This window comes from Nuphar pumila, chromosome 13 (genome assembly GCF_984573655.1).
Source record: "Nuphar pumila chromosome 13, dmNupPumi1.hap1.1, whole genome shotgun sequence".
Taxonomy (NCBI): domain Eukaryota; kingdom Viridiplantae; phylum Streptophyta; class Magnoliopsida; order Nymphaeales; family Nymphaeaceae; genus Nuphar; species Nuphar pumila.
This window is the reverse complement of record NC_143261.1, coordinates 75,342,757-75,360,335: the sequence shown is the minus strand read 5'-3', so window position 1 is coordinate 75,360,335 and position 17,579 is coordinate 75,342,757. Positions and strand designations below refer to the sequence as shown.

General features: G+C 36.2%; 1 protein-coding gene across 4 annotated transcripts in view; it reads right to left on the bottom strand.

The window, feature by feature from the left end:
- Positions 1-17,579, bottom strand: part of LOC149818743 (uncharacterized) — a 42,586-nt gene that overhangs the window by 8,832 nt on the left and 16,175 nt on the right. For 3 of the 4 annotated variants that reach the window (XM_089983980.1, XM_089983979.1, XM_089983978.1), the window contains exons 4-5: positions 16,988-17,029; positions 9,451-9,564 (exon numbers count right to left, since the gene is read on the bottom strand). In XM_089983980.1, coding sequence (XP_089840106.1) covers positions 9,451-9,564; positions 16,988-17,029 — 156 coding nt within the window. The remainder of the gene's footprint in view (positions 1-9,450; positions 9,565-16,987; positions 17,030-17,579) is intronic. The other variant, XM_089983981.1, reaches the window with a different exon arrangement.

The window sequence follows — 17,579 nt, the reverse complement described above, 5'->3', positions numbered from 1 at the left end:
TCTTCAATAATATAGGCATTTTTGCCCCTCTGTGGGTTTATGTGTTAGCACATTATGTGCTTATGTTTTCCCCTTTAGTGGGTATATTCGCACTTCATGTGCATGTGTATTCGTTTATTATTGAACCTTATATATTCAAAGTCGTTTCCTTACATGGTATCAGAGCAAGGTTGGGATCGAGTTGCTCTTTGTTGCATTGGGAAGCGTGCTATTCAAGAAATTTTAAAGAAGAATGGTGAAGTTCTCGTTTCTCTCTTTTGCTTCTTAAAATTATTTAGTATGCATTATATTTCTTTAAGTATTATGCATTATGAAGAATTAGATATGTTTTTGCATATGTGTTTCTCTCTTTTGCTTCTTAAAAATATTTGCTATACATTATATTTCTTTAAATATTGAGCATTATAAAGAATTAGATATTTTTTTTTCTCCATGTCATTATGAGTTTGGATTCTTAACAATTCCATTGAACTTTTTATATTCTCTTTCGTATGTCTTTTCTTGAAAAATAAGTTTTTTTTTAAAGAAAGTTATGTTAGAAGTAAAATGTTTGTGAGAGATGTAGCATTGCTCAGATACTCTCATCATAATTATTTCATATTAAAGGTATGTGTTTACCCTCTAAAATGTCCTATATGAGGTTTTTTCATAATAACATGTCTTTGAAAAATGATGTTTTATTTTTCTACCTAATGAGCTCTTTTTCATACGAGCAATATTTGATTAAGGAGGCATTTTTATAATATCGGTTGAATTAAGTTTTAAAAATGATCTCATAAAATATGGTTATTCTCTTTCCATTCTTCAATTCAATTTCAAGAATATGTTTTATTATAAGATTTATGGTCTTCATTAATGTTGCATACTTATTACATATGTTTTAAATATTTCATGTTGTGTTTATTTAAAACATATGCATGCCATTGGTTATAATCTATTAAGTCATATAATATTATGAATTTTTGTTCATAGATTTATGCCATAACGCAATCCTAGTATTCTCTTTGGGATTTTCTCCACTTTAATAAAGTTTTCCCTCTTCCTTTCGTATGTACAGGCCTTTTGATCCTTGTGAATCTTCTTGTGAGTATATACTCTTTGAAAAGATTTCATGATTGTTATAAGCTTCTTTTTAATATTGGTTTTTTATGAGATTTTTTAAAATATTACCATCTTTGTGAAAGCTTGAGAGTCTCAAGCATTTTGCTCCTTTTATAAAATACATGCATTATTGCATGTTTGCTATTATTATGCTTTTTGCGTATTTTGTTCAAGTGTTGTGAGAGTGTCTTCGTACACTTCTTTTATAAAGTATTCATGCTTGTACACGTATTATCTATTCATAGACATTTTCACATGGTACTCTCTTTTCAATAAAGAGATGATATATATTGCCTTCCTTAGGGCTTGTTTTGTCCCTTAGTGGACTTGTGAGATTGTTTCTTTTATCATTATAAGTGCTTCCGCAATATCTTGTTACATGTTGTCCTAAATTTGCTCATTTAAGATTATTGTCATTCTACATCTTGGTATGCATATAATTGCAATTTATAAAGGCTTGATTTGATTCTTGGATTATTCCAAATCCGTCCTCACACGTGACATTGCTTAAATATTTTATGATGTGTTTATTAAGTCTTTTGATAATGATCATGATTGAACATAATTTCGTATTTATGCAAAATTATTAGAAGGCATATTGTTGTGATTAATTATGTTGGACCTTTGAATCGGCCCTCTTTGTAAAATCACATATTTGAAAAATGATTTCCCTACGTGTTCATTATGACATTTATTTTTATCCATCACAAGTTATATGATGCATCAATCCTTTTTGTATGGCCTTATTGTTATATTAGAGATAATTGTTGAGGTGAGTTAAGGGCACCTTGTGTTATGTCATTTTAGATTGTCCAATTACCATATTAAAGATGGTTGTTGAGGTGAGTTATGGGCACCTTGGGACTCTAGAATGATTTGTTATATGATCTCTAATTATGAGTGTGTCACTTATTTTCTTTTGGCCATTGATCTTATGGATGCTCTTATTTATATATAAATGTGATGGATATATGGTGTCTAAGAACCTTAAATGTTTTAAGGTATATTTAATTCAAGGGTGTTGGAGATTATTGTCCAACCTTTTATTGCTTATGAATCTTATGAGTGCATTTGCACATTTGTGATTTCGTGTTTTGTGCTTTTGTGCACAAGTGTTCCAAGTGTTCTTGGTGTGTGTATGTTCTTACATTTATATTGTTTCATCGATTATAGTATCTTATTAAAGATACTTTTACATGCTTTTGTGCACAAGTGTTCCAAGTGTTCTTGTTGTGCGTATGTGCACATATTTATTTTCAAAATATTGTCCAAGGTTTTATTTATATGTTTGTCATTACAAGTTTTATTGCCTCAAAAGTCTTCTCCTCTTATACCTCTTATCTAAGTATCATCATATGTAGACAAGACATATTATTACACCATTGTGTGTTGGTAGCCCTTTGTTGGCTTTGTTCTCTTGGTCTAGTAGCTGAACACACTTGTCTTGAGTGTTATTATATGTAGACAAGGCACGTTGATTCACACCATGGTGTGTGATTTTAGTCCATGTTGGCATTTGTATCATTGTTCTAGTCGCTGAGATGTATGCCCATGGTTGGCTTCTTTCACTCGTTTCAAGTGCCATTTTATGTAGACAAGAGATGTATTGTGTTTTAGCCCATGGTTGGCTTGATACTCTTGTTCTAGTAGTTGAACATACTTGATCTTGAGTGTATTTTTACATAGACAAGAGATGCTTTTGGTCCATGTTGGTGTGTATTCTCTTGTTCTTATCGTTGATGCACTCATTTCAAGTATTATTACATGTAGATAAGAGATTCTTTTACACACCGTTGTGTGTGTCCTTGGCTTTTAATGGCATTATATTTATGTTCTTGATCTAGTAGCTTATACACTTGATTTGTGGGTTTTGGAGGACTAATGAGGTAGTTGCTTGTAATTGATGAATTATTGTTGAAATTTGTAAAATTTCATTCATATTTTGTCTTTTAAAGATACATGTGAATCATATCATTAATATACATATTTTAAAATCAAATTGATTTTTTGGTCACCTTTTATATTTGATATGCAAAACGAGTTTTTGTAATTGCAATCATTTGAGTGAGATGTTCCTAAATGTGTAAGGTTCTCTACTCAAATAACTCTCATTATTTTGCCTCTTAAGTGGACTTAAAACCTTTTGAACTCTTATGTTTTATACACTCTTTTGAGCATTTCCCTCTTGAAATCGCTTTCAAAGGACTTGCTAAAAACAATAACACTTGTCTTTCTATCTTATCGGCTCATATAATATTACTTGACTAAAGTATGATTAGAGCATGATCATTAATGACTCTTTTAGGTGTTGATTCATTTCATGATATTATATGCATATGCTCATTATGGCCTTTTGGCCCTCATTTAATAAATTATGTGCAACTTATGCCTCTTCGTAGGCTTCTTGTGGTGTCCCTTGTGGACCATTATGTTATTCCTCGTTATGAGGTTATGTTTGTCCAATGTTGGACTTTATGAATGCATTATGCATTCTTGTAATTTGTTTCCGCTCCCTCTTCAACATGGTATATGATTATGAAAAATTGGTTTTCTAAAATCACTTTGCATACATAAGTAATTATCTTGTTCCATCAAATCATGTGATGAATTATGCATAGAATATCTTTTTGCACCATTACTTTTGGATGAATTATATGATATGATTTTTTGGTTAATTCATTTTATTTGGAATATTTCACTTGATTAAAGTGCAAAGATATCTTTTACTTGGACCTCTTCTTGATTTGTTCCACAGGATCTTGAAGATGAGAGGAAAAGAAGTACCTTGGATAGATCATGAAAGGTGCTCATCGTTAAAGACTTTGGAGGAAGACATTTGCAAATTTCAATGGCATTCGGACTGAAGGCTCTTGAAGCCTTGAGAGTCTTCCTCTTGCATTCTTCAATCTTTTCGTTCCCCCACGCAAAGTTTGAGGGGGGGTGTTAAAATGTAGTATTCAATCTTTGTAATCTTATATATATTTTATATATATAAAGGATGATACATATACATATATGCTATATATGCATATGTATCTTCCTAATTATATATATAAAATATATATTTCTCCATTATTAGGCATAGGGGTAGTTTAGTCATTTTCTCTTTTTACGCATATTTCATTTGGAATGTGTTTGTAATTTTATTTTTATTTTTCTTTTTTTATTTTTTCATTTTTGTGGTTTGCGCCACCTAGGGAGGCTCCCCAAAGAGTCGTTGGAGAGCCCCCAACGGTCACAAATATGACCGTTGGGCCCCAACGACTCCTTTGGGAGCCCCCTATGTGGCTCCTCTCTTGTGTTATAAATAGGGGTCTCCCTCTTGTAATTTACTCACTCCTTTGGAGGAGCTTATGCTCCATGTAATGGGTGTTACACCCTTCCTCACTTCAATAATATTAACTTATGCTTATAGGCATTTTTGCCCCTTTGTGGGTTTATGTGTTAGCACATTATGTGCTTATGTTTTCCCCTTTAGTGGGTATATTCGCACTTCATGTGTATTGGTTTATTATTGAACCTTATATATTCAAAGCCGTTTCCTTACACTACATTGGTGAAACTCTACCTAATATGTAGGAATTCTAGAAGAGACCAAATGGGGTTAAAGTAAAATAGTGAAACAAAATAAAATATCAAATGAATAAAAAAGTAGTTAAAAAGGAAAGAGGAGGTTAGAGATAGAGTTCTACGTTAGAAGAACTCTATCTCATAGCCAAATGGTGAGAAACTCGAGAAGGGACGTCACCCTCTCTATAGAAGACCAAAAAAAAATTTATAAAAGGGTCTAACTCACCCATCTCTCTAGATTTTGTTTTCTAGAGAGAGAGAGAGAGGGAGGAAAGAAAGGAAAAGAAAGAAAGAGAGAAAAAAAAAGAGAAGAGAGGGAAAGTAAATGAAAGAAGGAAGAGAGGGATTATATTCCGCTTCGATCGCCCAATGTATATTTTCGGTCGTTTTCCATCTCCGATCGAAGGTACAGGTTCTTCTATCAATTCCAACGGGAAGAAATAGCCTAAATTAAGTTTATGTAATGTTTTTGGTGAAAAAAAAAGAAAGGGAAAAAATATGATTTAGAAAACAAGAGTATATATAAACATATTATATTAAATCAGTCATTTATTTCCGTCATGGCATGTATTCAATTTTTTCTTATTTCGTGCTTATAATAAAATATGTTCTACCGTTCATATGGACAAATCTGGACAGACCTGTCACACTTTGCATGTGGACAGATCTGGACAGATCTGCCGTTTCTTATAAGGGCGCAGATCTGGTCCAAATCTGTAAATTGATGGGAGCCTGTGAATCCATCGTTAGATTACCAGCATGTTGTTCATGACAGCTGAAATATATATGTTTTTAAAACTGGCGTAACGGCATATGTTCACGCGTTAAACCCGGCTTGTTGCAAGATCCCAGCATGCTGATTTTTTTTTATATAGTGTTGCTGATGTGGTTGGGTTTGTAAAACCAACTTTTAGACATGCTTACTAACACTAAAAATCAGCCGATTGTACGATAAAGCAGAGCTAAGAATCTGTCATAATGTGCAGCAGCATAATTTTATTTTACAGCACTAATTATGTAATACAAACTACCACAAAATTGTGTTCATGTGTGCAGAAAACCTATGACCGTTATACACGATTTCTGGGAATAACTATGTTTGTAAACCTGCCATTAAAATATTATACACATGCTGAAAATCATTGGCTGTTAAAAGCATGTTGACCCGAATTTTCTGATAAGATGTAATAGCAGATTTATTTTCCAGCATCATCATGGTTCATATTAGAGCTGTTTTGAGGTTATTATGAGTGTTTGACGTCAAAGTTTGTAGCAATGCAGTTAGGCATGTCTAAATAGTTTTTAATATTGAGTTATGAGCTGCTGTCAAGACTGTATTATACTAAAACTTTTACTGGACTCTGTTAGGCTGTCAAAACTAGTTCAATATCGACACATGACTTGTAAAAAAAATTTGTTTTAGTTAGGACTTGCCAAACTGTGTATGAGCTTAATATATATTTTTGGTTGGCCTGTTCTGAAATGCAGATTCTATTTTGTTATAAAACTGCTACTTGTACAAAGGCAATCGAGTGTTGATCAAAAAATTAGATTCATGTATTTCTTTGTTCTCGCATCTAAAATATTCATTTTTGTAAGTCTGTCACATGGGTAGGCATCAAAACAACCTTGATATCATAAGTTTTTTATTGATGTTAGCACTCAGATAAAATATTTCTTGCATGTTGAATTTTAATTGTTTCTTAATGCTGCCAAATAAGTTATTCTAATGTTGTGAGAGGTGTTCTATTTATGATTTTGGTGGGCTGTTATAGGGCAGAACAATATTGCACATTTATGTTGTATTGTCTGCCGTCCACTACCATTGGTAGCATGGTTATGCATGAGAACCATGCTACCAATAGCATGCTAGTGCTGTCCTATGTACGAGGAAGCATAGCTTTGACTCGGTAGATATGTTCTCTATCCCGAGCATGCCCGAATTGACAAAGGTGTTCATTGGTTATGTATACTGATGAAATTGAATATTATGTTGGCATAAAGGTGCATATCATAAACACGTAATTTCTGAAGTTATTTTAATATTGCATTAACATGATCACGTGAAAGTTTGGATGTTATGCATGAGATGAATCATGAAAGCAAAATACATGTTGCAAGCAAGTGCTCATATGCATATGTAAATTGTTTTATATCTACATTCTTGTTGTTTGTGAATAAATGTGCATTATGAACATATTTCAATAGTTGTGTGTGTGCACGTTCACTAAGAATTTTGCTTAACATACATCGGTGGTCAAATGTGAACCACTGTAGGCCATATGGGTCACGGGCCCACGAGCATGTGCAGTTTCAAGATCAGTGTTATGCAGTGTTATGCATTGCAAAATTCACCTTTGAAATTATTGGCTTTCTAAATTAATTACACTATTAATTTGTAACGGGCCAAGGTCCCGTGTTGGGTTTTGCATGTTGATTTGCAAACGATTCTTTTGTAAAGAACTTAACTTTTGTTAAAAAGATAAAAGAAATAAACAGTGTAATTAATATTTTTCTTCCTTGATATTCCTTCCACAGTGTGAGAATCCTGGATGTCAGTTTTGGAAAAACCGTGAGGATGCTAAAACTCCGTGTGTGATTGTGCCCCTAAACTCGATATGGTGGTTCGCCTCCCTGCTACGGTTTTAGAGATTTTTCAACCACTTTGTCTGGGGGTAGTGTTGTAGATACAATTGTTGTTATTGGTATACCAAGAAAGTAGCACCAGTGGATATTGATTTCCCTAGTGTCCCGACATTAGATGTTGATTTCTAATATTCCGATGAATGGTGTTGTTTTTTAATATTGGTCGAGGAACAAGTGTGGAACCCAGTAATAAAATATAAATTGTGTGTTAAGCTACAACTGTGAACCTATCTTGGACTTCGGGAATTGTTGTGCTCGTTTTGAGTATCTGTGGACTTTAATAAAAAGTAGAATTAAACTTGTGTGCATTTATAAAGGCATACAAAAGAGAACTCTGATAATAACTTAATAAATCGTTCATGCATGTGCATTGAAATCATGCATATTTACTATTCTGCGTTAGTTCATGCATTCTTACTTGTTCTGTTTCATGTGAGATATTGTTATTGCATGATAATTGCTTTTAAATGCTTGAATGATAATTGAATTATGAGATTGTTGTAATTATATTCCTCTGAAAACTTACATGAATTTGATTTATATTTTTTTCTTGCTTATTTGGATTTTTAGAGGAATTCATACAAAGAATCTTTAGAGTAATTCATACAAAGAATCTTTGATTCTTACCCAGTACTTCCTATGTTTTTCACAAGATTTGAAGCTCAGTGATGAGAACGACTGTCACAGGGAACCTACGAAACTGCGTGACTTACCTTTGTTATTCTTGGACAGTGGCTCTATGATTTTACACGTTAATTTAATTTTGTTCTCAGACTTTTTTTTTTATTAATAAAGTTAGTTATTTTGATTGGATGGTTCAATGTAAAGATCCCTTGTGATTTGGAATGTTGTTAAGTCTGTGAAACCCTGGATCGCTGGGTTTTGGTTTCCGCAATTGTTTAAAAAAAATCACTTTTCAATGAGGATGAGTTAAGGTCGTTACACCTTGAAGAGTCACTTCATTTTCATTTTCAATTTTAATAAGAATAAGTTTAGGCTCTCTTTCGGTGCCATCAACCAAACCCCATAGACCTTTTTTTCCATATTTTGTGTTTTACTATGGATGCCCACATCACATAGTTAGTATCATTGAGTCGCACAGGAATGGAGACGATCACTTCTCTTTCATTCTTCATGTTTTACAATAACGAGAGAGAGAAAGAGAGTGAAAGGAAGATAACACAAGATTTGTTGAGGAGCTCTTCAATAGTGCGCTTCCCGATGCAATGATCCCACGAATCAATGCTCCACCAAGCTCATGATCCACCTCTTGCTCTTCCCGAATGAATAACACCTCAAGAGCACCAAAACTCTGATGCCATGTAATGAAATAGAATAAATACAAATAAATGTCACTTATGGACTTACAAGAACACAATCAATTAAGAAGAACACTTTGATTGATCAAGGCACACTACCTACACAAGGGTTAAAGTATTTCTTGAATTGCATGAAAATGCTCTCAAAAGCATTGAAGAATACATGGACTTTAAAGCCTTATTTATAATACAAGGAGACAAAAAGAGAGCAGCCCAACTACTTGTTGGGCTGTTGTGACCGTTGGGAGCAGCTCCAACTAATCAGCTTACATCAAAAAAGAACAACAAAAAATAAAGAAATAAAAGGAAAATACACAGTCAGTCCCTAATGGGCTGATGCCTATTACATAGTGAAATGACCGGAATACCCTTGATGGGTATTCAGGTTTATATATATATATATATATCTTAACACCAATTGCACTCAAATCCAGAGGCATAATGACCACCTCTAGAACTTTTGCAAACCAATCTAAGTTGTTCAAGCCAAAGAACAGTGAACGGAACTTGACGCAACTGGAGCTGCAATTCCCAAACCAATATTTCAGTCATATTTCCACAACAAATGCTCATGGGACGACCAGATTGTATATCAACCAAACAAACTGCTGTATTAGCAAGATATACACATTAACAGCCCGTAACAGTAACATATGTCAACATTATGAAATGAAGAGCAGGAACTCAAGAAACGAACAAAAACAAAAAAAAAATAATGTTCCAAGCTTCTAACTCATAACAGAAAAGGAAAAGAAAAAAACACCCCTCACAAAAACACGGAAAGATGAAAAGCTCTTCAATGTAGTAAACATACCGTCGTTGTTCCTCGTCATTAAATACAGTACGCTCTGCTTGTAGGATTTTTATGGAACCTTTTTCCCTTTCTTTCAGAATCATGCGGCGGTGATAAGCATCTAGGTCATAGTACCTAAAGCGCATAAGTCAAATGCTTAAATTTAGGAATGTTTAGTATATAGCACCCGTTATTTAAGTGCCCTATGATCTATCTAGCAAATTACACTGAAGCTTGAATTGCCTTTTATGATCAATAGCTGTCAATACTAACAAACCTTCTAATCTCCATTCTATCGGAATAGCATGGAAAAAGAAACCTCAACTGTATATAAACATTAAGGTAGGTGCATAGTAGGAACGAGCAATCATAAGTGCAGCATTAGCATGGTTGAAGGTGGGGCACCATGACAATTGTTGCATGATAGCAAGAACTACACCATGTTAGATGATCATGCTACTGTTGCTAGCATTTACTGGATGCCTTATGAATTCTCAGAACATCTTTAATTCAAAGCTACAATAACATAGGCACAAGACAAATACAGGAAGCTCCATAACATGAATGTATAATCAATAATAGATGGATCACACACAAAGCAGCATTTCAAAGGAAAAAGGAAGATGCCCCTTCCCACATTTTTTGCTTTCCAGGGGCCATCTAAATGATGTGAGTGGTACATCGTTCATGATGCATCTTTTGATTCATCCTATTGTCGGCCTGTGTAAACAGGACATGGAAGACCCATGAAACCAATCAAAAGCCTTTCCCTGAGTTACAATCTCAATGGTGGCACTTTCACCATGGAAACAGAGTCCAATCACTGGCTCTGTTCCATAGCTTTAATGAGAAAACAGGTGACAAGTGCCTTCATGTTTGCATTGCATTCATGCGTCATGAATGGGACCTGTGGAAAGCAGGGTACCTGCATAAAGTATCCCATTTTCCACAAAGAGCTAACATCTCCAATAAGAATTAAGAAATGCTTAGTTCACAAGGTGGAAAACAGACTCGGCATAAAAACAAAGTTTCCTTTTGAAACGTCATTGCATAAGAAAGTTTAACGTTAACTCAATCAACATGCACAAATGCCTTCCTACTAGCAAGAGGAAGGCCGAAATTAATAAGTTCCAGATTAACTAGTTAGTAGCTTAGCAGAAGCCAAACATCTTCTACATTTAAAGGAAATTCACAGAAGCAACGGATGAAATGACCCTACAGGACATGATTCAGCACACAATACTAGGCCACAGTTCCTATCCTAAAAGCAATATCTGAAAAAGTGTCCCTTGACAAGTGCTACAAGATAATCATAGAAGCAAATCAAGATGCATGTATTGCTGGCAGACAATCAATCCACAAAAATAGCGTATGGATGCATTTTTCCCCTTTTTGCTTCCCCTTCTTTTTTTCCTGTTATTTGTCTGGGGATAGTCCACATACAATATCATGGCTACTGTTAATAATTTAAGAGTATTACTAAAATCAACCGCTGGGAATTAAAACAAGTTATCTGAAGCAACTTCACAAAAACCAGCAGAACAAAGACGTGCTCAAAGATTTCCAATGTAAGAGACTATGTAGCAACCTTAAAAAAAAAATTGTTTGGATCGGGTCGGATCCAGATTTGGACCTTAGAAGGCACCCCGACCGCCTCACCCGTGCCTTCTAAGGTCACGAGGCAAGGGGGGGAGGGAGGTTCTCGAAACCCCCCTTTCTTCTACGCTCTCCCGACTCTCTCTCTAAAATCTCTCCCTCACTGTCTCTCGTCTCTCTCACTAAGCTCTCTCTCTCTCTCGCTCGTCTGCTGCCGCCACCGGCGACCACCCTTCTCCGGTGAGCCAGCTCGGAGCCCTCCGCTGCCATCGCTGTCGCTGTGGCCGACGCCGGCGACCCCTGGTACGCCACCTCCTACTTTTCTCCCCCTTTTTCTTTTCTTCTTCCTTTCGTCGACTGACAGGGGCAAAAGCCCCTGCCGATTGGTCTGTTACGACAAAGGAGGGGCTCGCCCCCCTCCTCTCTGTTCCCTCTGTCACGGCAGGGGAGGGGCCAAGCCCCTACTCCCTGCCTCCTGTTACAGCAGAGGAGGGGCTCGCCCCCCTCCTCTCTGTTCCCTCTGTTCGGCAGGAGAGGGGCACGACCCCTCCTTGCTTTTGTTACGTTAGGGGAGGGGTTGAGCCCCCCCTCCCTGCTTTCTATTACGGCAGGGGAGGGGTCGAGCCCCTCCCTGCACCCTCGTTGTTCGGGGGGGGCTCGAGCCGCCTCCCTGCTCCCTCTTCTCTGGCGTCGGGCAGAGGCTTCGCCCCCTGACTGTTCGCGTGTTAGGCAGGCAGGGGACGGAGCCCCTTGCCTCCCCCTTTGTGGCCAACGGGCAGAGGCCTAGACCCTGTCTCTTTGCACGTTCGTTAGGATGGGGTGAAGTCCCCTGCCTCCCCTTCGTTGCTGACAGGCAGGGTTTGCTTTCTGAGGACAGGGGTGCAACCCCCTGCCTCCCCGTTGTCTGCTGACAGCATGTCAGCGGGGGCTCGCGGCCCTGCCTCTGCTTCTTGCGCTTATATCAGGTGCGCAAGGGCATGATGCCCATGCCTCTGCTTCCTTCACGTCAGGACGACGGCAGTGCCCCTGACCTTCTATTTTTGGTATTAGCTTGCTAAGATCGTTACTTTTGCAGCTCGAGCGACGGATCCTGCTCGCGCTCCGCGACGTCCATCGCTTACACTTGCAGACGGCAGCAAGCTTGCAACTCTCAAAGGTAGGGGAAGATTGCACAGAAGACTTGGACAATTGAATTAAGTTCAATTAACTAAAAGGAACCATTAAATAAATATATATATATATATATTTATACGAGTACGCATTTAACTCAAGGACGCGGTTTCGCGATCCTTGTCCTTTACTTTGCCATTGCGCATCGCGCAAAGGTTTTGTGTTGCACTCCTGCTTATGGTCCTTTACTTTGCCGTTGCGCATCGCGCAAAGATTCTGTGTTGCACTCCTGCTTACAGTCTTTACTTTGCCGTCGCGCTTTGCGCCAGGCTCTTGCTTTTGCATATGTGTTGTTATTGCCTTGCTATTGCAAGATGGCTTCAAGACTTCTTCTTCCTGCTCTTACCTCGCGTCCTGGACGTTTTGGGTTTGTAACGGATTTTCCTTGGGATATCTGAATCTTGTGAGTTTTGGTTCTTTAGCTAACGTGCCCAAAGTTGTCAGCTTGCCTTCTGATTTAACAAAAGAATAGCCTTCTGCTGATTTCATAAACAAACTCTGAAGGAAAGAGATTTTTTCTAGTCTCTTGCCTGTTTTCTGAAAGGTTCGCAAGTTTGAAATTTTGGGGTGTTACAGACTACTCTTCAATTAGGCGACAAAAAATGACTCTCTCTTTTTCCTTTACCCTCTTTTACACTTCTATTAGCAGGCATAGGTTTTATATGGAAGACTTTCTGGATAAGATGACACAACTCATCCAAATGGCTATTAACAGTTGTCCAAAATAGCTCCAAACAAAGACAGAAATTTCTCTTATTGGACATCCATCAAGGTGGTAGTTCATATAACATTTTGAATTTTAACCCCTACTCAGTACCCACCATTCACGTGTCAAGAAGCAGAACCAAAACTATCAACATACAGTTTTCTTTAATAGAAAATCACTGGATCTACTCAATAGAATCACACACCTTTTGCATTAATTAATGCAGTGTTAGTATGTGGGCCTCTGGAAAAACAAATAAAGAAGGTGGAGAAAAGAGAAGACAAAAGCATAAGATGCACAAGAACTCATGACCTTCCATACATTCCCTTATTTTGAAACTCTAGAAGGGAAACATTCTGATTGATCCAAGGTCACACGATTTTCATTGGACCTGTCACTGAATGGTGAACTCATACACAAACTGCATTAGACGTTGCCAACCACCCAATCTGCTCAAAATCAAAGAACCTGCTCTTAATGCTGAGCCTTAGAAAAAAAATGAAATCTTTATGAATGTGCACTTAAATTTTATGATAAGTGTTACCAAGATCACTAGGAGATAAGTAACCTGTGAGCCACGACCCACAACTCCAGAGACCATGGCTAAATCAAACACAAGAGTATAAAGGAGAAAGGGTGAGGTAAGAGAATTCGCTGGTTGACTGAACCATAATATTGATGAACAAAAAAACATAGCCACTGGATCCTATTAGTGAATTGTCAGTGGTTGAATGAAAAAATAATAATGAATGGCAAAAACTTGGTCTCTGAATTATGTTAGTGGCCATCTTCATGCTATCCCCCTCCCATCTAGCATTAATCCAGTCATAACACGGGACATCTTCATGATATCCCCTTCTCATCTAGCATATTAATCCAGTCATTCTTCCCTTTGAGGATAGATGGTGAACTCCTCTAGACTGGCAGTGTAGCTTGAAGCACATGTTTCCTTCAAACTATGCATGTCATGAAAAAGTTATTTGAAAAGCTCAAAACTTTAAATGAAATAATGGAATAACCCAAAATAACCAAAGCTTGTCATTTCAGTCTACACCAATACTTTATCCAATCACCATGAAAAGACGACATTAATTCTGCATCCAAGCACCATGTGAAGAAGTGGCCTTCATGCATAAAGAGGGTTAGGAGATCAAGAGAGTTATTTAGAGACACCTCCAGTAGATCTGTTGGCAAAAGCATAAGTGTGAGAGCAACATGTTTTGCATGTCCAGAAAACTTAGAAACATTCTTATCAAGAAGAAGCAAGCTGTGAATCCAACTGAGACATTATTTATGAAGAGTTCCTAACATAATATTGCTTGGTTGAAATTATATGGCATCCACGAATTTCATCTTTCTTACCAATCAAATTCAAAAGATTGCTCTCCTACAATTCGAACTGAGAAATCACAGAAATACATATAACTAAATCTAAAACCATTTTAGATGGACTATAATTAAATACAGAGAATAAACTTGGAGAAATCCACTTTCTTGATTTTTCCTCGTTACCAAGCAAAGGGATTGTTCCTGACCAAAAATTCAGATTCATATTCTTAAAGGCGAGTCACTTATCATTTGCCTGAATCATGGTCACCAAAATCTCCACCTTTTCCTCAGAAACTGCTTTTGAAGGTAAAAGATAGGAAGCTATGAAGCTTGTTTCACATGTCATGGAAAACAAGCATACAAGGACATGGGAATGTGATTTCAGAACATAGGAATTGCACTTTTATTGAAATCAACACATTTAAAAAGTTTAAAGAACTGTGTTTTGTATGGAAAGTGATCATTACTGTCCTTATTTAATTGGGTTTAAGGGATAATTATTTATTCATTTTATATTAATTTTCTTTAAAATGCAAAAAGATGTTTTCTTTGTAGAAGACACGAAGCATGGTTTGTTGGGTTAGGATCAAGCCTTGGATCGTGCTTTTTTGATGTAAAAATGTGATCTTTTGAGTTATGAAATTTTGGCACATTGTGGGCCATTGAATTTTGTACCCCTTTAAAAACCTAATTACTTATCATAATGACATTATTCAAAACAAGTTCCCTACTAAACAAACCATGTAGATCACATCCATAACATTTGATCTACAAAATGTAGGAATTTTTTTAAGAAAATGATTTTTACTCATTGGTTCCTTACCTTCATTAGTAGCCAATATTTACCCTATATATATATATGCAAAATTTACATACCCATATGGACATGATTCCTAGATTTTTATACTAAATTTTATTTGTGATCTGCTACTTACTAGTTCTTATCAAATTAGTAAAAAGCGATTTTTGCTCAGATTCAAGATATTCATACTGGTTTTTGTCTATTATCAAATACACATATGATAAGCTATATAAAAAGTGTATGATCAAAATAACATGCAATTCTTTAGTTTCCAGGAGCATTATATTATGTATTAATATTATATGTCTTTATCACATTGAAGACTTAATTAGTCTTGAATTTAACAGTAGTATCAGATAGGTTAATAATTTTGACTTTTCTTTTATTTCCTGAATTTGAAAAACTTCCCATTTCACTTCCTATTGCTTCCCAGTTGCTTGTCTTTATTTCTTGATGTGAACTTAGAATACCTCATTTCTCACTTCTGGCCCTACCTCGGCGCAAGCCTACCGCATAGGCAAGTACCTAAGGGGGGAAACCAAGGTTAATTTTTTATGTTTGCTCTCTTTTATAACGTTTAAAACATTATAATCATGTTTTGGTTGTATATTTTAAAACATTTAAGGCTTTCTATGTTTTCTATTTTTAAAATTTTTATTTTAAGTAATTATATAATTTTGTGGGTCTTTAGGCGACACAACTGTACAACAACAACAACAACAGCAACTACGCCTTCATCCCAAAACAATTGGGGTCAGCGATATGAACCAAAAAAGAAATTCATTTTGGGTCTTCCACATGAATCCTTCTCCTCCAATCATTTCTATCCAATGCCATGTCCTCGGTGAGGTTTATATGAATTTGAATATTAGAAATGTAATCATGTTTTAATCATTTAGATTCATTCATGAATTATGTGTTTATTTTAGTTTCAGTAGTTTAGCTTCATAAATTGTGTTCAGTATGTGTTATCTATTACTTTTAAGAATTTTTTGTATTTTTTACTTTTTTTTTGTTGGTAGGAGAGTGGCGCCTAGGCACCAACTAGCACTTTTGGTTACTTAGCTTCTCATCATCATCATCAAGCCTTATCCCAACTACATGGGGTCGGCTTTACGAGATCTATTTCTCCATTCTTGTCTATCTAGAGCTAAAACTTCGGTCACTTTACAATCAATCATGTCACCTCTAACTGCCTCCTTCCAAGTTTTCAATGGTCTTCCTCTTTTCCTAGCTCCTTCTACTTGTATCATGCCAACCTTTCTCACATGCGTTGTGAGAGGTCCTCGTGCAACATGTCCAAATCATCTTAAACGGCATTCACTTATTTTATTTTTCATTGGTCTGACTCTTAGGCATGTTCTAATATATCCATTTCTAATTTTATCCTTTCTCGTAACCCTATCTATCTTAGCATATGTATCTCTGCAACATGCACTTTGTCTTCTTGTCGGTTTTTAGTCACCCAACATTCAGTTTCATATAATAGTGTTGGTCTTATAGCAAACTTGTAGAAACGCTCTTTCAATCGTAGAGGTACTCTTTTATCACATAACACACAACTAGCAGTCTATACTTAACCCAACCGGCATTGATCCTATTTTGTTGACTACCTAGCTTCTACAATATGCAATTGTTACATATGGGTTGTTTAAATTTGGTAGGATCACATTCTCAACCCACAAAGGAGCCCTTCACTCCTTAAACCTTGATAAACCAATGCAGAATATTGCAACTCAGGGTTATGTTTCAAAAGAATTCATCTATATTTCATACTTCTTTCCTTGTTACTTTTCACTTTATGTAGTAAGCAAGCATTTTCTTTATCTATCATGTTCCATGTCAACATTAGAGCAAGATATCTCGTCCTTTTTCATAGGTTAGTTCATACACATTAAAGATACAGGTACTCTAAAAAAAGAATGTTGACAAAGTAAAGAGAAAAATAGACATACTTTTTTGAAGGAAATGTAGCAGTGTTGTGATCCTCCATGAACCTGTGAAGTAGGTAAAAGCAACTCAATTTGATAAGAAAAAGGATGGCTCAAGCAAGTCATGTTTGAAATTGGATAAGCAAAAGGGGACCTTTTTCCCTAATCTTCCTTTTTCTAATGAAGCAAAATCTAAAATTTTTGGTAGAAAAAAGGAACTCAACTAAAATAGTAAGAAAAACATGTTTGATGGATTTTGACATGATATTGTAAAGAGAAAAAGAGAGCCTTCAAGCACGAACAAAGTGTCCACCAAAGGGTCCCAAGTGAACAAGCACAAATGCCACTAAGGGCTCACACAAAGAAGACAATATAAAAAATAATATTTTATTGAATAACAATATGCAAAAAGCATACATAAAATGAGGGAGGAGAACACTCCTATTTATATACAAGAGAGGGAGAAAACATAAGAGAGTAAAGAGAAGGAAGAAGGCCCTCTAGCTGTTAAACCTAGTCTAACGGCTAGTTTGACTAGCCGTTAGACTAGGTCAAACAGCTAGAACAGCTAGTAGTTAGACCAGCTAGTCCAATCAACCATGTACTGACTGTTACA